The 18,031-nt window shown below is 40.0% G+C and overlaps 1 protein-coding gene and 1 pseudogene across 1 annotated transcript; one reads left to right on the top strand and one right to left on the bottom strand.

The window, feature by feature from the left end:
* Positions 1-41: 41 nt before the first annotated feature.
* Positions 42-17,983, bottom strand: LOC103588607 (vesicle transport through interaction with t-SNAREs homolog 1B). Its single transcript, XM_008570326.1, has 6 exons — positions 17,573-17,983; positions 7,750-7,808; positions 5,628-5,819; positions 2,846-3,019; positions 1,240-1,301; positions 42-246 (listed from the first exon to the last, which is right to left on the bottom strand). The coding sequence occupies exons 1-6, from the start codon at positions 17,685-17,687 to the stop codon at positions 150-152; spliced, it is 699 nt and encodes a 232-aa protein (XP_008568548.1). The 5' UTR covers positions 17,688-17,983; the 3' UTR covers positions 42-149.
* On the top strand, positions 5,764-12,101 carry LOC103588606 (annotated as a pseudogene).
* Positions 17,984-18,031: the final 48 nt, after the last annotated feature.

Below are 18,031 nucleotides of genomic sequence, written 5' to 3'. Positions count from 1 at the left end.
TGCATCCTCCCTCCCTCCTCCCAGTCTGGCTACACAGTGCATCCTTGAACTGCTGGCCCACAGCAGCAACATGTTTATTTCACATCCCTAAGGCCATTCATTCACAGGGTCAAAGTTCTGGTCCACACACCCTTCCCTCTATAGGAAGTTCAATGCTTGCGAATGAATTTGTAATAAACCAGGCCTCCCAGGATGGCTAGTTCCAGTAAGATGATGATGGAAAGCAGCAGCTTGTTGGTTGTCACTCTACAAAGAGAAGCAAAGTGGGAAGTAGTCAGAAGTCTGGATAACCTTTTTTCTTTCTATTCTTAACACTTGGAGCCAAGGCTGGATACTGTGAAGCAGATTTTCTGTTTGCTCACACAGCCACTTAACAGTAAGAACTCATAAAGTTCTTTAGTTATAACTTAGGGATAACACTGTTTAGGAAGACTCTACTCCTCCTGCTAGTTCCATGACTGGGTTGTAGTCTTGTTTCATGCCAAACCACCTGTACCCAAGGTCATGCACATTACCCACTTACCCCCAACGGCAATATTTCCATTCTGTCCTGGTTCTGTTGCTGTTTGTTGGCACTTACCTCAAGGGTTTTTTTGTTTTTTTTCTTAAAGTCTATTTCTTGCTAACAAGACAACCCCCCAGAAAAGGGGCTGATTTCCATGAAGGGCAAGCACTAAGTAGTAACAGTGAAAACTTTTTTTGGTGGCCGGTCGGTACAGGGATCCAAACCCTTGACTTTGGTATTATAACATACTCTAGCCAACTGGCCAGCCCTAAAAACTGTTTGCTAATCAAGTTTTTATCAATATTATTACAAGGAATATGAAGCTCTATTATTCCCACATTATACTTTTAACAAAGGACTTTTGGGCTGGCCCATGGCTCACTCGGGAGAGTGCGGTGCTGATAACACCAAGGCCACAGGTTCAGATCCTATATAGGGATGGTTGGTTTGCTCACTGACAGCGTGGTGCTGACAACACCAAGCCAAGGGTTAAGATAACTTTACTGGTCATCTTTTAAAAAAATAAACAAAACAAAACAAAGGACTTTATCCTGGGATATTTAAGACCATATTACTTTATTTCTTTTGATGTGCTGGGTGATATTAATATAGCAGGACTATGTAGCATCAAGTATTGAGGTGTTTTATTAGGATCTTTGTAAGTCACTTTTAAGCTTTCCTGGTTGAAACATTAAGACTTAGGAGATATTAATTTGACTATTTTAAAAACTTACTTTCTGGACATTGAACGGAGAATCTTTCGACTTTTGCTCAAGTTTTCACTTGTGTTTACCAGCTGAGGAGAGAAAATAGCAATTATTTCCTCCTTTTCTCAAAAGTAGACACTATAGAATTTGAACATTCCTAAACTATCTAGGTTTTAAGGGTCTATGTTGAAAAACTCCATGAAATCAAACCCATTTAAATGAAGGCCTCTGCATATGAGTAGTACTCCTCAAGTAGGCTTAGGAATCATTATATCCCAGTGTTGCTGTGGCGGACAGACTTCCGGGACTTCAAATCCTTCACCTTGGCTACTCAAAACAGGAAGGCTTCATCTGTACCCAGCCAGTGACAGGTGAAGATGAAACAACTTTGAGCAACTTAAGATAAATTTCATCAGCCAAATTCAAGGAGAGGCTCTTGAGTTGGTGTTTGTTTTTGTAGGCTGTTGGGTTATCCTTTTCGGGATCTGGTTATTTTTTCCTCTCTTACACTGAGTTGCGAAAAGAATAAACCCCCATTGACCTTTCCATTTTGACTGCCTGTTACTAATCTAGATAGCTAGAAGATATTTCAACAGTGCCACCTGCCATCTATTCCCATTTCCCAGCGACTTTGGTAAATTAATCTCTCAGATCATTCCTTGGCTTTTAAATTCAACGAATCCACCTGGTACATTCAAAAATCACACAGTATGTAAGCAAGTTGCATTCTCCGTAACTTGCCTTGAATTTAGTACTTTGTGAGTTCTCACTGAAGGAAGGGCATCACTCTGTTTTAAGAATGGAGAATTGCAGCTATTAAGATGTATAAGAAAATCTCAAATCCCCACATTGAGCTAGTTACTTTCCTACCCAAATCTACTATCTGTTTTTTGGTTTGGATTTGCCTCACACTATTAAGAATACAGTATTCCATTGGCAAATTGTACTATTTTTTAAATTCCTATGTAGATTAATTTATGGAAAGAAATGTTATTTTTCAGAGCCTCTTAGAGTGATACTAGATAAGTCCCCGATATACAGTTATCATTTGGCCTAAGTATCTCTGTTTTTCCCCTACAATAATCCAACTTACCTTAGGTAACAGTAAAGGGTTATAGTCCAGTATTGAACTATAATTTATATACCTATATAAATCAGTGCAACTATTTTATGACATGTGGAATATAGTCCTGGCTTTAAATGACAGGGTCTTATCAGTAGACAATGTTTTCATAAGAATAGCAGAATACCTCGCTAGATGTATGAGAAATTAAAATCTTTGGTGACTTTGAATTTTTAAGTGCCTTTTGACATATCACCTCTCATTAGCAACAGAATAATACAGGAATTAATAAGGATGGAGAGGCTGCAATCTTATAGATGCAGAAATCAGGTTCCTTCACAGTCTTTTTTCCTTTATGAAAACAAAAATTTCCAGTGATGCCTTTAAATCTTAGGGGTAAAATTACTTCTAGGGCAGCTCTCCTCTCAGCCAAGCAAACTAAAAATTGAGAAAAGCATAAGAACCTCAAAAAGATTATTCCTTGAATTCAGAACTGCTGTAAGCTTCTGGCTTTAGTATGGCATCTGGGTGTAGTGGGCCCATCTACCTTCCCCATCTGCCCAGACTTACTCTACTCTTGGTACGTTCCAACTGGTCTCGCTGCTCTCCCAGCTCTTCTATGATTTCTGAGCCAATCTGGTCAGTCTCTGTGGCAATCCGATGAGAACGCTCAATACTTTGGGTGGCCCGGTTCAGGCTTTCAGTGCCTTGCAAAAGCAATGCCCTTTGAGACTGTAGCCGATTCTGTCAGTATGGAAGGGAAATATTAGACTTTGTCCATTATATATTCATTGTCAGCACATTATTTACAACCTTACTTGTGTAAGAAGGGATATAGTGAGCAATAATTTTCATTACTTTTAAGACAGAACCAAAGATGCTAATGAGCTACAAGATTCTGTTCAAGGTCATAGACTAGAGCATAACCTGAATCCAATCAACAGGATCACAATACCTCCCACTCCACTGCTTGCGACACTTAAGTGGGGCAAGGAAAGGATTAAAAACATTGGAGCATTTTCCCTGTGTTTGCGATGATTTGCACCGGTCCACATGCCTCCTGAACTAGCAACTTCTGAGAGGCAGCAGCTCAGATCTGGGAGGTGCAGAAGCTACCTGATAATGCATATATCCTGGAACTTTTTTTTGGTGGCTGGTAAGTCAGGGGACCCAAACCCTTGACCTTGGTATTACAACACTGTGCTGACTGAGCTAACCGGCCAGCCTGCATGTAACTTTGGTAGTGCTACAGGCAAACCAACTAAATTCTGCAGCCCTAGAAAACAGATTAATTTATTAAAGATTCCAACCTGCCTAGCACTGAGGAACCATAAATAAGCTATTCTTTTTCAGCATATAAATCATTTAGAAGTGTGACACAGCCACATTCTGGAAAAAACTTATGTGGCTATATTCTTGGTGAACCCCCCCAAAAAATTCACCTCAGACCAAACAAAAAAAAAACTTTGCAGTTGCTACATTGGTGATTCGCTTTCAGCGAAGACAGTATCTGGGGCCTAAGCAAGCTTCCCCAGCTGCCCTAATTTCCCATGTGGCCTAATTTTCCAAATCCCCACTGAAGGTCTGGCTCTACCTATAATCTGAAGCACAGACAGCATGAGGACAAAAGTAGCCTTTGTCAAGCCAGAATTAACAGCCATTGATAGAAATGAGTGCAACTCTAAGTTATTAGAGTTATTAATAACTCCACTCAGAGCACACACAATCAAAAGAGGCCCAGCTCACAGAGGCCCTATTATAGAGCAGGTGACTACTAGCAGTGGAATACGATCAAGAAGCTAAAAGTTAGGTTCCTGGAGCAGAAGTAAGAAGCATTTTCACTTAATAAGTGCCATATAGTCCAGCTAGATGAGGAAACCACTCAATGAGGTTCAAATAAACCCAGTTACCTTAGCTCAAAGGAAGAAAAAAAGTTTTTAATAAAAGATACAGATTTTCAACTGATAAGGCTAAAGAAAGTAAAAGACAATATGATCACAAATCAACATCAGGCAGATTTGGAATAATTCTACTGAAGGTGGTATGTATATCTAAATTATGTTTTCATAATTTCTGAAACTAACTTTAAGATTATTGCTTGGACCTATCCCCCCTCATCCCCCTTTTTGGGTAACAAATGACCAAAGTCACTTTTGCAACTTGCTCTTAAACAAGCTCCACCTGCCTGCCTTTTGCCCGTCTCCCTTCAAAAGTGATCTTATGACAGCTTCCAATCTGTGACAATCTCCTGAGTATCCATTTGAAAATTTTACATCACTTTCAAAATATCTAGTTTTGATATTAGCACTGTCAAGCCAGTGTCATTCTGAATGTCTCAAACTGTAGTCAAGATGCATCATGAAATGGGATTTATGTGTTTAAAACTGTATTAATAGGGCCGGCCTGTGGCTCACTCGGGAGAGTGTGGTGCTGATAACACCAAGGCCACGGGTTCGGATCCCATATAGGGCTGGCCTGTGGCTCACTTGGGAGAGCGTGGTGCTGACAACACCAAGTCAAGGGTTAAGATCCCCTTACCGGTCATCTTTAAAAAAAAAAAAAAAAACTATTAATAGCCTTTCTATACATGTTCAGTCTGCATTGGTAGGCCACTTTCCATCTCTCTTCCACACGACTTGCCAGGCAATTTCTACTTTGTAATGTATTTATGGAATATAATCCAAATGCAGCACATTAAACTTAATCTTTGTAAAGTGTTATTCCTTTAACTATCCAGCTTCTCTAGATGGTTTCAGAATACAGATTTAAAATTAGTCCAATTTTATCAATCAGAATCCTGAAGGCTACGGATACAGTCTGGCTCATTTCCAGTACAACAGAATAAGGTGTTAGAAAGCCCATTCTTGAGAAGCATCCTACATTCTCTTCCGTATTTCAGTTGTTGGGCCATCTTGATATTAAGGTAAAGGAAAGCTCAGATTAATTTTGTAACAATAGTCTTATAAATTAAAACCTTAAATGAATTTTTTTGGCATACTCGAGAAAGTGATTCTGAAGTTTATATGAAAAAATAAAAGCTCAAGAGGAAAAAATATTAGATCAATGGGTCAGAATACAGAGTCCAGATATAATAACAGGTAACACTTATATGCCACTAAATATAAAGCACTGTTTTTTTAAATATATATTAAGGATACAAAAAAGTCTAAATAAGCATATGATTTAGAAAGAGTGAGTATCCAAGCGGAGGAGAATTTGGTGCAGGAAAAAGGAAAAGAGTAAAAAAAAACCCAGGAGTCTAATATACATTGATAACGTGAACTGTAGTTCACTATACAGTTAATTCCTGTACCAAGGGCCCTTAAGGAAAAAAAAAGCAGCTAAAGCTTACCATATGCTCATTTTCCACAGCATATGTGCCATATTTCATGTCTCCTCGGCCCCCAGGTGTGGCTGTCAAAGGTGTGCTTCTCACCTCCCGATGGAGTTTGGCAAGGTCCCTCCGGTAGTTTCGAAGCTTAGACATCATGGGGTTACGGAAAGACAGGGGTGCATAACGTAGTTCCTCCTCCATCTCTGCCAGCTGGGAAGGCAGAATAAAGTGAGACAACGGCCTGGGTCTTCCTCTGTCATCTTGGGGATATGCCTAGTTTGGATTAATCAAACCACAGACTACCTCAAATGCTCAACTGTATGCTCCATGAGGCAGGGACCATGTCTGGCATGTTTACCTCATTCCAAATGCCTGGCATAGTGCCTAGCAAGCATAGAGCAGACATTCAAAAAATATGTGATGAATGAATGAAAAAACTAAAAGAAGCACTTCATATCTTAAATGTTTTACATCAGTCTCATTCAATCCTCACGGTAAATCAGTATGGTAGGAAATACTTTCTCCATTTCATATATAAGATTTAAACCTACTCAAGATCACACAGAAGAGGAGTCAAGATTCAAAATCTTCGGGCCGGCCCGGTGGCGCACTGCTACAGTGCGCTGCTTGGGAGCGCGGTGGCGCTCCCGCCGAGGGTTCGGATCCCACATACAGACCGGTTCCTGCTCACTGGCTGAGCGAGGTGCAGGCGCGGCTGAGCGAGGTGCGGGCATGGCACCGAGGTTTGCGATCCCGTTGCCGGTCCCGGTCTGGTACGGGCGCGACACTGAGGGTTGCGATCCGTTGCCAGACACGAAAAAAGACAAAAAGGAAAAAAAAAAAAAGATTCAAAATCTTCAAATTCTTGGCTCTTTCCAATATACCAAGTTTTTAGCCTGGTATGGTTCAAGATTGCTGTTAAGCTCTTTGAAGTCTACTGTCTTCTTCCTCTTTCTGAAAATCAGTTATGTTTGTGTCCATGTCAGTCCACAGAGCAGGTTGCTTTGGGGTATATTTCCTTCCACCTTCCTGGGATAAGTAAAATGTAACACCTGGACATGTTCACAAGAGTCCCTAAATTATTTTCATCTGCCTGGGATGATCAGAGTAGGATTGTTAATTTTGCTAAAATCAGAAAGTGTGTCAGCACGAAACAAATAAATCAGTAGATAGAAGATTTCAAAAATGCTACCAAGATGTTAACTGAAAGAGGAGACTGGCTATATAACAGGTATCACGGATATGCCCAACTGTACACAGATTCTAGTTTCTAGTATTCCCATTATGACAGAGATTGTTTCCAGACTGCTGGCTTGGTCCTTGGTCCTTCTTAAAATAGACACAGAACAGAGGAAAGGATGCAGATAAGCTTAACTTCTCAGAGCTTCATTGGGATAATTGGGAACTTGAAGTTGATTTTCAACAAAGAAGGAAATTCTTTGGCCTGAAAAGAATTTTTCTTTTAGTCCACTCTGGGGTAGCAAAAACTAGGGGAAACCATTTCTGGAGAGTACTACCACTCACTTGGATTTCAGTCCTGACGGGTTTGCTGAAGCTACTGCCTAATGAGGGGGAGCTAGATGGACTCTTGCTTCCAAAGGTTAGAGAAAATAAATTTTTTTTTTTTTTTTTTGAGGAAAAGCCACAGGTGAAGGGAGAAGCAGTTGTTAAACTGCTTAGCAACCTGAACCGACATCCTGTTTACTCATCCTGTTTATTCATGTCTTGACCAGGGTACTAAATCTAGCTTCTATACTGTCTTTTAAGACAGAAAGGAACATGGCTAGAACCACCTCTGAGCTACAGTTTCTATGACAGTAAATTTAACAAAGAACAGTAACTTAATGGCCAGCTCTTAAAAAGAGATTTAAAAAGACCACTCGGGTAAAGGTATGAAAATGCCCTTACTACTCATATCAGGAATATATTATCAACGACTCATACTGCAGGAGAGTTTTCAAGCTTTGTTCATTTGTATTTGTCAAACCCTCTCAACACCAATCCCCATCAGTTGGCCTCATTTAGTAAGAAATAACCAAGATCAAGAGAGAGGAACAGTTAATCTGATCAGATCATAGCATTTCTTCTGGAAAAGACCAACACTAGGTAGAAGTAACAAGGACTTGCTCCCTTTTCTCACCGTTTCATTTGCTTCTTGTTGCTTTTCATCAAAATCTCTGATCAACTTCTTCTTCTCTTCTAGAAACGATAGACAAGTATCAGATGTTCATTACTGCTTCCATAAATTTGTAGAGGCCATTCCCTCTGCTTAAACTTCCCATCCCTCCCTGGGTGGGGGTATCAGCACTTAATCATCCCTAAAAGGCATTTAGAAATGTATGGGGACTTGTTACCACAATGATTGAGAGAGAGGGAAGGGTATTACTATTGGCATTTAGTACCTAGGGAACAATACCCATGTTTGGGACAGTCCTGCATAACAATTATTTGGTCCTGAAAGCCAATAGAACCCTACTGAGAAACACTACAAGTCTAAGTTAATCATTCTCAACCTTTTCTCTTTCCTCTTGCTTATTGAGGGTTCAGGCCTGTACAGTTTGTACGGTGTGGTAGTGGTTTCTCCCTGATGGTGGCATGGGTAATGATGAGCACAATGAGAACATCATTCTCTGTTTCAGTTCTCTTTCAACCCTTCCCATTATGTTATTTTGGTGCTAGTATGTCTTTAATACCTAAAAATTACCAATCTCCCATTTTAACAAAAATAAAACAGGCTTCCTCTTCAAAGCAATAACATCTAACTAAAATAGTATTATTTTGCCTTCACTGTATTTTTTTCTGATCATTTAGGTAGATTACACAGATTTTCCATTAAAAAAAAAGTTTCCTTTTAAAATAACTTTTAACTTTGTGTATTAAATGCATTTTACATGAAATAAGTTTATATTAATTAAATGATTAAGTAATAGTAAAAATGGTACTTGAACTATGAAGGGGGTACTAGAATGCTGTCACATGGTAAACATTTGTGTAGGGAGGAAAGCCCTGGTTCATCAGTGGGATTAGGTTCTAGTACCAGCTTTGGGCCTGCCTCAGTGTGTAAACTTGGATAATTTTCTTCATCTCTTTGAGACCTCTCCTCCTTCCTTGGCTATAAAATGAGGAAGTAGGTCATCAGTTCATTACGAGCAGCCTGAATATTTTAAAAATGAATGTTCTCCCTGGAAATTGAGACATAATCTACTTATTACCACAAAGTTACTACTGCTTGCAATTTTTAAAAATGTCATCTTTTGGAATTACCTTCACAGTCTGGGGATAGTCTTTTTTTTTTTTTTTTTTTAATTGTGGCAAAATATACATACCATAAAAGTTACCATTTTCACAATTTTTAAGTGTATCGTTCAATGGCATTAAGTGCATTCACACTGTTATGCAACCATCAAACTAATCCATCTCCAGAACTTTTTCATTATCTCAAACTGAAACTTCATAGCCATTAAACACAAACTCCCCAATCTGTGAATTTGACTACACTAGCTACATCATTTAAGTGGAATCATACAATATTTGTTCTTTGGTGTTTGGCTTATTTCACTTAGCATGTCTTCAAGTTTCATCCATGTTCTAGCATGTACGGGGATGTGGTCTTTAAAGCTATTTATTTTTCATTCAGTATGACTTATATACAAGCCAGCGCTGCCATCAACTGAAGAAAGAGCAATCTTTTCCAATGCCAAAGAAGATAGGTGAGTTGGGCTTATGAGAGATGACATGTGGGCACTCAATATGCTGTTCTGAGATTTTCTTGGATAATTTTGTCTACACTAATTTTCATCTTAATCCCTGACTTTTGAACACAACCCCACATAAGATGCAATGCCACTGTAATGCTTTATATGGATTCACATTTTGTTAATCACAACAGCGCCTAATATTTCAGTTGTTTGCTGCTTTTTAAACCATCATAAATCATTTCGGATGTGGAAAGAGCAAATGACGGCACACCCTTTGCTATGTCTCATTGTCATGTGACACTCCTTTAATATATACAGGGCACTCCAGGTGAACTATTTCTCCACACTACTCACAAAACCCATGGCTCCATCTGTTGTTTTAAAAAACACAGAGGAGGGCTGGCCCGGTGGCACACTGCTACAGTGTGCCGCTTGGGAGCGCAGTGGCGCTCCCGCCTAGGGTTCGGATCCCATATACAGACCGGCCGCTCACTGGCTGAGCGAGGTGCGGACGCAACACCGAGGGTTGCGATCCCGTTGCCGGTCATGAAAAAAGACAAAAAAAAGGGGAAAAAAAAAAAACACAGAGGAAAGTTCAGTCATGTCAAATATATGCATCTTGACTATCTGTGAAATAACTGGAATATTCACCAAAGTAGCTGTTAGTATTTGTGAGGGGGCTGTGTTCTTAGCCCCCAGCAGTGAAGTAATACTTGCAAATCAAGAATGGCTACTTCCATGGAGCAGTATCATATTATTTCGTAATAAGCTTTCACAAAAGTCACAAAAGTGCTGAGTGTCATCATTCCTCTGAATCAGCACAGTTCCAAACTCAACCATACTCATTCCTAATCCAAGCCAGACAGTATGAAGCAGTTTTGTACACATACGTGCATTCTCTTCCTCAGATTTTTCTACAACTGTGTTGGTTGTAAAGTTTCTTCCTTCACTTTTCCTTTATTAATGGATGTGAAAATCTGCACTCTCAGGAGGCAAATTCTAGAATGATTCAAGGAAAGTACATAAATGAAAATAGCAGAGAAGAGCAGACCACAGAACCTGTATCCTTTCACTCACCTCGTGTTGTTCTGTTATTCTCATTGTTTTTGGACTTGGAATATCCCTCTTTCTACCTGATTTCATAAAACACACATTTCCTCCTATGAGTGCTCCATAGCTTATATACTTTTAAAAGAAATATGTTCCCTTTGAAAACAGTTTGAAGAACTTTACATTTATGAAATCCTTTATGGACTCCTAAGATTTAAAACAAAACAAAAGCCTTTTAAATTATTCCCTCTGATGATGAAGCCAGGGAGGCAGATAAGGTTCAAAAGAGGCTGATCTCTACCAACTGAGAGAGATCAACGGCTGCCTTTTTATGCCTTATTTTAGCCTCAGAATTGTGAAACCAGTGAAAGTTAGAGCTGGCATCGACCTCAGAGATCATCTAGTCTAACCTCATTTTACAGCTGAGGAAAGTAGAGTCTGGACAAACTGAGTGCCTACTCCAAAGTCACAGAAGGAGTAAACGTGTGGCAACACTAGTTCTAGAATGCAAGTCTCCTGACTCCCAATGTTTCTGAACATCACACTATACAATTGAGGGTCATTTTTGTACTCCCAGGGTACAGTATTTAGCAACTGATAAAATCTGTTAAAAAATAAGACAAAAACTCTACTTTTTTAGGGAGTTAGAATGAATGCTACAATCAACTACAAAACACCAGGACTGCATACTGGGTAGAATGGGCACCAGAAAGAAGAATGAGCCACTCCAAACACCACTATCCCCAACTCCACATGCCTGCCAAACTGGTCATGTGTGAGGGACTCAACTCTTGAGACTGACCAGCTTGTTTAGTAAACTGGGTGGATGGTGGCACCATCTACTGGACATAGAATAAAATGGAAACAGCCAGCTCTGAAAAACAGCCAGAGAAAACCTACTTTAATGTTTGACCAAGGTGGACAACCTCTCTTTTTCATGCAGGTTTGAATTACCAACCCAAGAATGACTAATCTTGGTCCCTTACAACTTTAGTTTCACTAGGATCTCAAAAATATGTGGTTAATTTGCTTTTGGCGCCCTACTGTGGCATTTCTTTGACCCTCGTCCTCTATTTGTAGACTACACAGTTTACTTGATCTCACACCATAGAGGAGTTAAAAGCATCAGATCCCTCTAAACCTTTTTATCTGTAAATAGGGACTATAATAGTACTGACCTCATTGGGTTGTTTGAAAGGGTTAAAAGAAATAATACACATAACAGCACTTAGCAAGTGCCAGGCATTGTAAGGGTTCAATAAATAGGAACTACCATTGTTTTTGAAAGTAAATCCACCCTCTGATCCCACGGCCAGCTCTCAATATGGTGCCTCAAACAAACAAGAGTCTAAGAGGTCAACCTGGAAGTTTAATTCTATTTATCCAGTAGAAGATGGAATTTTTGATTCTGGAAATTTCAGATGGTTTAACCTTCTAAGGGAGAAGGTTAAAATCAATGGAAAAACTGGAAATCTTGGGAATTCTGTTCACATTGAATGCCTCAAGAATAAAAATCACAGTTGTTTCTGAGAAGCAGTTCTCTAAAAGGTATTTCAGTCCCTTACCAAGGATACCTTAAGAAGAACAATCTTCCTGATTGGCTTCGTGTTGTTGCATCTGACAATGAGACATAAGAATTTTATTATTTCCAGATTAGTCAAGATGAAAATGGATCAGAGTCTGAGGACTAGATGAAGCCTCCCCTGATAGGGCTTTGCTTAATAATAAAACAAATTAACATATATGAGAAAGAAATATCTAGAAACAGACTTTTACTTTATCGGTGAATAAAAAACACTACTCTTAAAAAAAAAGTAAATCCTCAGGTAGAAAGACCTAAGAGCAAAAACAAAATTCACCAAACAATATGAAGAGAGTTGAAATAATTAAAATTCTGCAGTCTTTGAGTAATTGGTTTTTACCAGCCTGCTGCATATGGTACTCCATAGTGATTATTTTTTCTGGCTCCCAAAATAATTGGATCTCATATATAGATACTAAAATTGTAAGTTAAATGGAAAACTTTCAGTAATTTTACCACATTCATTAAGACATATGGAGAGCTGTCTTCAGGTACCATAAAAACACAACCAGAAATTAGGACTATGGGCACTTAACATGTTAATTAGATTAAGAGATTACAGCACAGCACTCTGAAATACTGGGAGAGACCTTTTCAGATGTTGCAAAACCAAGACTAAAAGTTATGGCTGTAAATGCTTAATGTAAAATTAAATTAATAATTATTGTATGTGATAATAGACTGTCGCTGGCACAAAAACTGCCTGAAATAGGACACATCGTATCTAGTATCTTTCAAAGGCAGAAATGGAATATACTTTGAGGAAATAAAACTATACTTTGAGGAAATAAAGATCTTTTTTGTTTTTGTTATTTTAACAGGTGTATATATCCATTTTAAAATGTGGAAAACAGTAGAATAGAAATAAACCACACTCAGTTTCAACACTCAGGCATATAATTATTTCCTTCCCACCAATTCACAGTAAACATTCAATCATTCAACCAATGTTTATGGAGCACCTAGTATGTGCCAGGTACTGTTCTAGGTCCACAGGATATATAATAAACAAAAGAGACAAAATATTGAGCTTATATTCTAGCTCTGTGGCTTCCAAACTTAATCTTACACCAGAAATCCCCTGGAGGGCTGTTAAAACAGACTGTGTTAAAACAGTTTCTAAGTAAGTAAGTCTGGGGTGAGGCCTGAGAATCTGCATTTCTAACAAGTTCCCAGATGATGATGATGCTCCTGGACCACACTTTGAAATCACTGTCCTAGTGAAAGGAAGATGAATATATTATAACTATCATAACTAAGTAAAATGTCTAGTATGTTAGAAAACAAGTGCTCTGAGGGGCTGGCTGGTTAGCCCGTGTGGTTAGAGCATGGTGCTGATAACGCTAATGTCCAGGGTTTTATCCCTGTACCAGCCAGCCACCAAAAAAAAGTACTCTGGAAAAGAAAAATAGACCAAGGTAAGAGTAGTTGTATACAGAGCTGGTATTCTTACTTTTCATTTAAATAAAATATCCAATTTCCCATATTTTAATAACAACAGCAAATAGCTCTTAACTATTGTCAGGCAGTGTTCTAAGGAATTTACATATATTAACTCATTTACTTCTCACAAAAACCTTATGAAGTAGACATTGATTTATCCTCATTTGGCAGGGGAAATTAGTTAGGTTAAAGTAACTTGACAAGTCACACAGCTACTAAGAGGTGGATATGAACCTAGGCAGTCTGGCTCTAGAATTCCTACTGTTAAATATTACACTATACTGCTTCTTAATTCATATAAAATATTCTTCAGAAATGTTATTTTTAATGGCAGAAGAAATACTTTGTCAGGCTAGAATGGACATACATTATAATCTCTATTCCACAGGTAGGTACCCTTGATATTCTCACTCACCATGCAAAAAAGTCTACTTCTCTAAAGTTCATCATTCACCCAATTGACCAAGTAAGAAAACACGGATACCCTTGAATCTTTCTCCCTATATCATATCCAATCAGGCTGGTTGATTTCTGCCTCAGAACCACCTCTTAGATTTAGTGCTCTCTAGATTCCCTTGTTACTTAGATGACTGCCACAAAGGCTCATTATACAGTCCCCCGTACCCAGATTCTTATGCCTCTCTCTTGTCCTGTATATAGCCACCAGCGCCCTCCTTCTAAAATAAAATCCATATTAATCAGCTGCTTAAAATTCTTTACTGACTCTGTATCAAGTCAAATGTCTTAAATGTGACACTTAGGTCCCTTCAGGATCTGGCTGTGTCTCTCTTTCCTCATCTACTACTACTTTCCCACATATACTTTAAGTTCCATAGTTGGGAGTACAGGAGGCCCCCTTATCAGAAGGGGGTACATTTCAAGACCCCCAGTAGATGCCCCAAACCTCGAACAGTACCAAATGCCATACATACTGTTTTTTTCTATACATATATGCTTATGATAAAGTTTAATTATAAATCAGTAAGATTAACAATAACTACTAATAAAATAGAACAATTATAACAGTAATACACTGTAATAGAATATGTGAATGTGTGTGTGTGTTTCTCTAAATATTTTTGGACAGTGGGTAACTGAAACCTCAGAAAGTGAGACCATGGATGGTGGTGGGGAGGGGCTATGTATTTAATTTTTTATTCCTTTGTTGCCTCTTCCCAGTTCCCCTCTGTGTGGCTAACTCCCATTCAACCTCTTACATATTGTAGCAGCTCAATTTGAGAGGAAAAGAAGAAAAAAAAAAGCCTTTCATTCAGTCTGAAGTTCTTTCTGTAAAGCTTCCCTTCTCCCACACACCCAAAGTTAGCTTTTTTTTTTGACCGGTAAGGGGATGGCAACCCCCAGCACGGTGTGGTCTGCACCATGCTCAGCCAGTGAGCACACCAGCCATCCCTGTGTAGGATCCGAACCCACGGCCTCAGCACTACTAGCGCAGTCTCCCGAGTGAGCCACGGGCCGGTCCTAAAGTTAGCTTTTTTTTAATGGTCTCAGAGAACTTTACTTTAGGATCCATCACATACTTTGTTGTAAATTTGCTTCCTTTTAAGACAAGAACTCTCCCAAGTCCTCAGGCCCAGCACAGTGGCTGATACATAATAATTCTCAATAAATGTTTATTGAAAAATGATTGAATTTAATTACAGGGCAAAACTACATGCAAGGGCTGTGCTATGAACATTATGTAGTGTCTACTAATTCATGATGGGCATTAAAGCTCTGAAAAATTTATGAAGTGGTTTCTGAACTAGAAAAAGGATTCAGACAAGTACTGTGCTTAATTAAATTCAATTTATTCAACAAATCTTTATTGAGCAGTATGAACAAGTTAGTGAATAAGGGGATAAAGTTGTTGAAATTCTTATTATAACTCTGGGGACATGTATACTTTGTTTACTTATCTGTTAAATAACTAAGTCTGTTAACAGCAATTTTGTGTTTGGGTAGAAATTTACACTTTTCATGGGCCAGCCCAGGGCTCACTTGGGAGAGTGTGGTGCTGATAACACCAAGGCCACGGGTTTGGATCCCTATATAGGGATGGCCGGTTAGCTCACTTGGGAGAGCCTGGTGCTGACAACACCAAGTCAAGGGTTAAGATCCCCTTACCTGTCATCTTAAAAAAAAAAGAAAGAAAGAAAGAAAGAAATTTACACTTTTCTGATTACCCTCTTTGCAGAAATGGGAAGAAGTTTAGTGTCTTAATCCATTTTTTGTTGCTATAACAGAATACCACAGACTAGGTAATTTATAAAGAAAAGAAATTTATTTCTTATACTTCTAGAGGCTGGTAAGTCCAAGGTTGAGGGGCCTGCCTCTGTGAGGGTCTTCTTTCTGCAGTCATCCCATGGTAGAAGGTGGACGGGCAGGAGAGCGTGAGGGAGCAAGAGAGGAAGGCCTAGCTCGCTTTTATGACCAACCCACTCTCTTGATAACAAGTCCACTCCCGATAACAACATTAATCCGTTCGTGAGGGCAGAGCTTTCATGATTTAATCACCTCTTAAAGGTCCCACCTCTCAACATTTGCATTGGGGATTAAGTTTCCAAAACATGACTGTTAGGGGACACATTCAAACCATAGCAGCCAGGTAGACAACAAAGGTGAATACAACTAACTCAGTTTTCTATTTTTCAAAACAGAACACTTTTTGCATTATTTAGCCTTACAGAAACAGACCTTGCAAAATTTAAATCAATGCCAGGCTAAAAATGCAGACTACTTTTCAACCACATAAATCAAATCCCAAGCTCCTGCACAATACTTTTTAACTGCATCCCATCTTATTTACAAAAACATGCACATCTTTCACCATGGACTACAAGGCCCCTCATGATCTGGCCCTGCCCACCTCTCTCCTTTGCTCACTCTATCCCAAACACACCAACCTCCCTGCTCTTCTTACAACACTCCAAGCTCATTTCTGCTTAAGGACCTTTACAGTGCTATTCCTTCCTCCTGACACTCATTTCTCCCAGATTTCTGCATGGTTTACTCCCTCACTTCATTCAAATCTTTGCTCAAATGCCATTTCCTCAGAGAAGCCTTTTACAGCCACCTTATTTAAAATTGAAACCTCCCTCCTCCATTCCCTTACCCTGCTTTATTTTCCTGTTTTGCCCTTAAAACTACATCTTGATATTTATATAATGTTTATCATCTACCCACTGGAATGAAGATTTGTATGTCTTTTTCACTGTAATTTGCACTATTAACCAGCACCTAGGACGCTGCCTGGCACACAGCAGCCTCTCAATAAACATATATTAAACAAAAGTATGAATTTCATTCTCAGTAGAGTCATTCAATTCATAAGACCTTGGGTAATTCACAGAGCAAACACCCAAGCTCTGAGCCTGAAGTAAAAACAATAAAACAAAGTCTTATCCTCTTTGACATCAAGATCTATTTGTTCAGAAGCAAGAACTATATAGTAGGTCTTCCTATTGATTTAGAGCTGAAAAACTCTAGCTCCTCCAGGCAGAGCTTGCAGCAACCCTAGTCCTGAAACTAAGGGGCAAGGAAATAGCCTCAGCAGTAAGAAAGTTCTAAACAGAACCACACCTAAATGCCACAATCCTGGTTTTGAAGACTAACCCCACACATTATGATTCTTTAGGGTTTGTAACCCTTTTGGGGCTACCTACGGATCCTTTGTAAGTCTGGTGAAAACTATGTACTTTCTCTCTCTCTCTCTCTCTCTCTCTCTCTAAGTACAAAGATGTCGATTGGCTTTACTGCCATCCCAGAATTGGGCTACACTTCATTCTATAAAATAGAATACGTGTTTTCTAAATCAGAATAAGTATTATTCTCTCGAGAATAATGCTTTTAAACGCGTAAAAACAAAATAGAGCTGCAAGATACCCATTCTACTGAAATCCAGGACAGCACATTTAAGAACCGTATACTCTTCTTGTCACAGTGAAAAAAGAGAAAATTTTGAGGGTCATGGGATCGCAGAGAGACGACAACCGGACGTCTATCCTTGAGCACGTCCCCAGTTCACCCCAAACGGCAGCAGGGAGCTCCTGGCGCTGGGACCCAGCCAGCCCTGGAGAGCATTTCTGAGGATGAGGAGCAGAAAGGGGGCCCGGATCTGGGAGGAGGATGGAGGCTCTTCCTCCCAAAGCGCGAGGCCGAGCTCCCCCCAGATCGGCCTGCCCCCGCCTCACCGGTCCCTGCAGTCCCCAGCAGCCGCTCCGGCACTCCTCGTAGGTCTTCATGGAGGCCGCGGAAGATCTCGTGCAGCTTCTCGAAGTGCTCCGAGGAGCCGGCGGAGGTGGCCATGGCGCAGGCCGCGCTCGAACAGCAGCCGCCGAGATTTGGGGCGCTGGGCCCGCTCCTAGCCCGGCGGTCAGCCGCCCAGCCCCGCAGCCATCACAGCGACCGCCGCGCAGGATGAGGCGCTTCCGGGGCCGCGGCGGGGTCCTCCCGAGCAGGAACGCCCACCCTCTCCAGCCTGTCACTGCCGGAGCGCCAGGCGCGAAAGCCTGACGGGAAGTCGGGCGGGCTACGTTGTCCGGGCGACTCCTGGGGGAGCGGCGCCACACCGGGGAGAGTAGCAGTTTCGCAGTCCCTGAAATATCCGGTCTCAATAAAAGATTATTAATTTACAAATATAAAATGTGAAG

This window comes from Galeopterus variegatus, unplaced genomic scaffold (assembly GCF_000696425.1).
Source record: "Galeopterus variegatus unplaced genomic scaffold, G_variegatus-3.0.2 Scaffold593, whole genome shotgun sequence".
In the NCBI taxonomy this organism is placed as follows: Eukaryota; Metazoa; Chordata; class Mammalia; order Dermoptera; family Cynocephalidae; genus Galeopterus; species Galeopterus variegatus.
This window is presented reverse-complemented; position numbering and strand designations above follow the sequence as displayed.

Excerpts from the sequence above, each read along its gene's own strand:
- LOC103588607 (XM_008570326.1), bottom strand. The coding sequence starts at position 17,687 with ATGGCCACCTCCGCCGGCTCCTCGGAGCACTTCGAGAAGCTGCACGAG. Across the intron at positions 7,809-17,572 it reads GCTGGGGACTGCAGGGACCG|AAGAGAAGAAGAAGTTGATC; the intron begins GTGAGGCGGGGG and ends TATCGTTTCTAG. Across the intron at positions 3,020-5,627 it reads CTGTGGAAAATGAGCATATG|AATCGGCTACAGTCTCAAAG; the intron begins GTAAGCTTTAGC and ends CCATACTGACAG.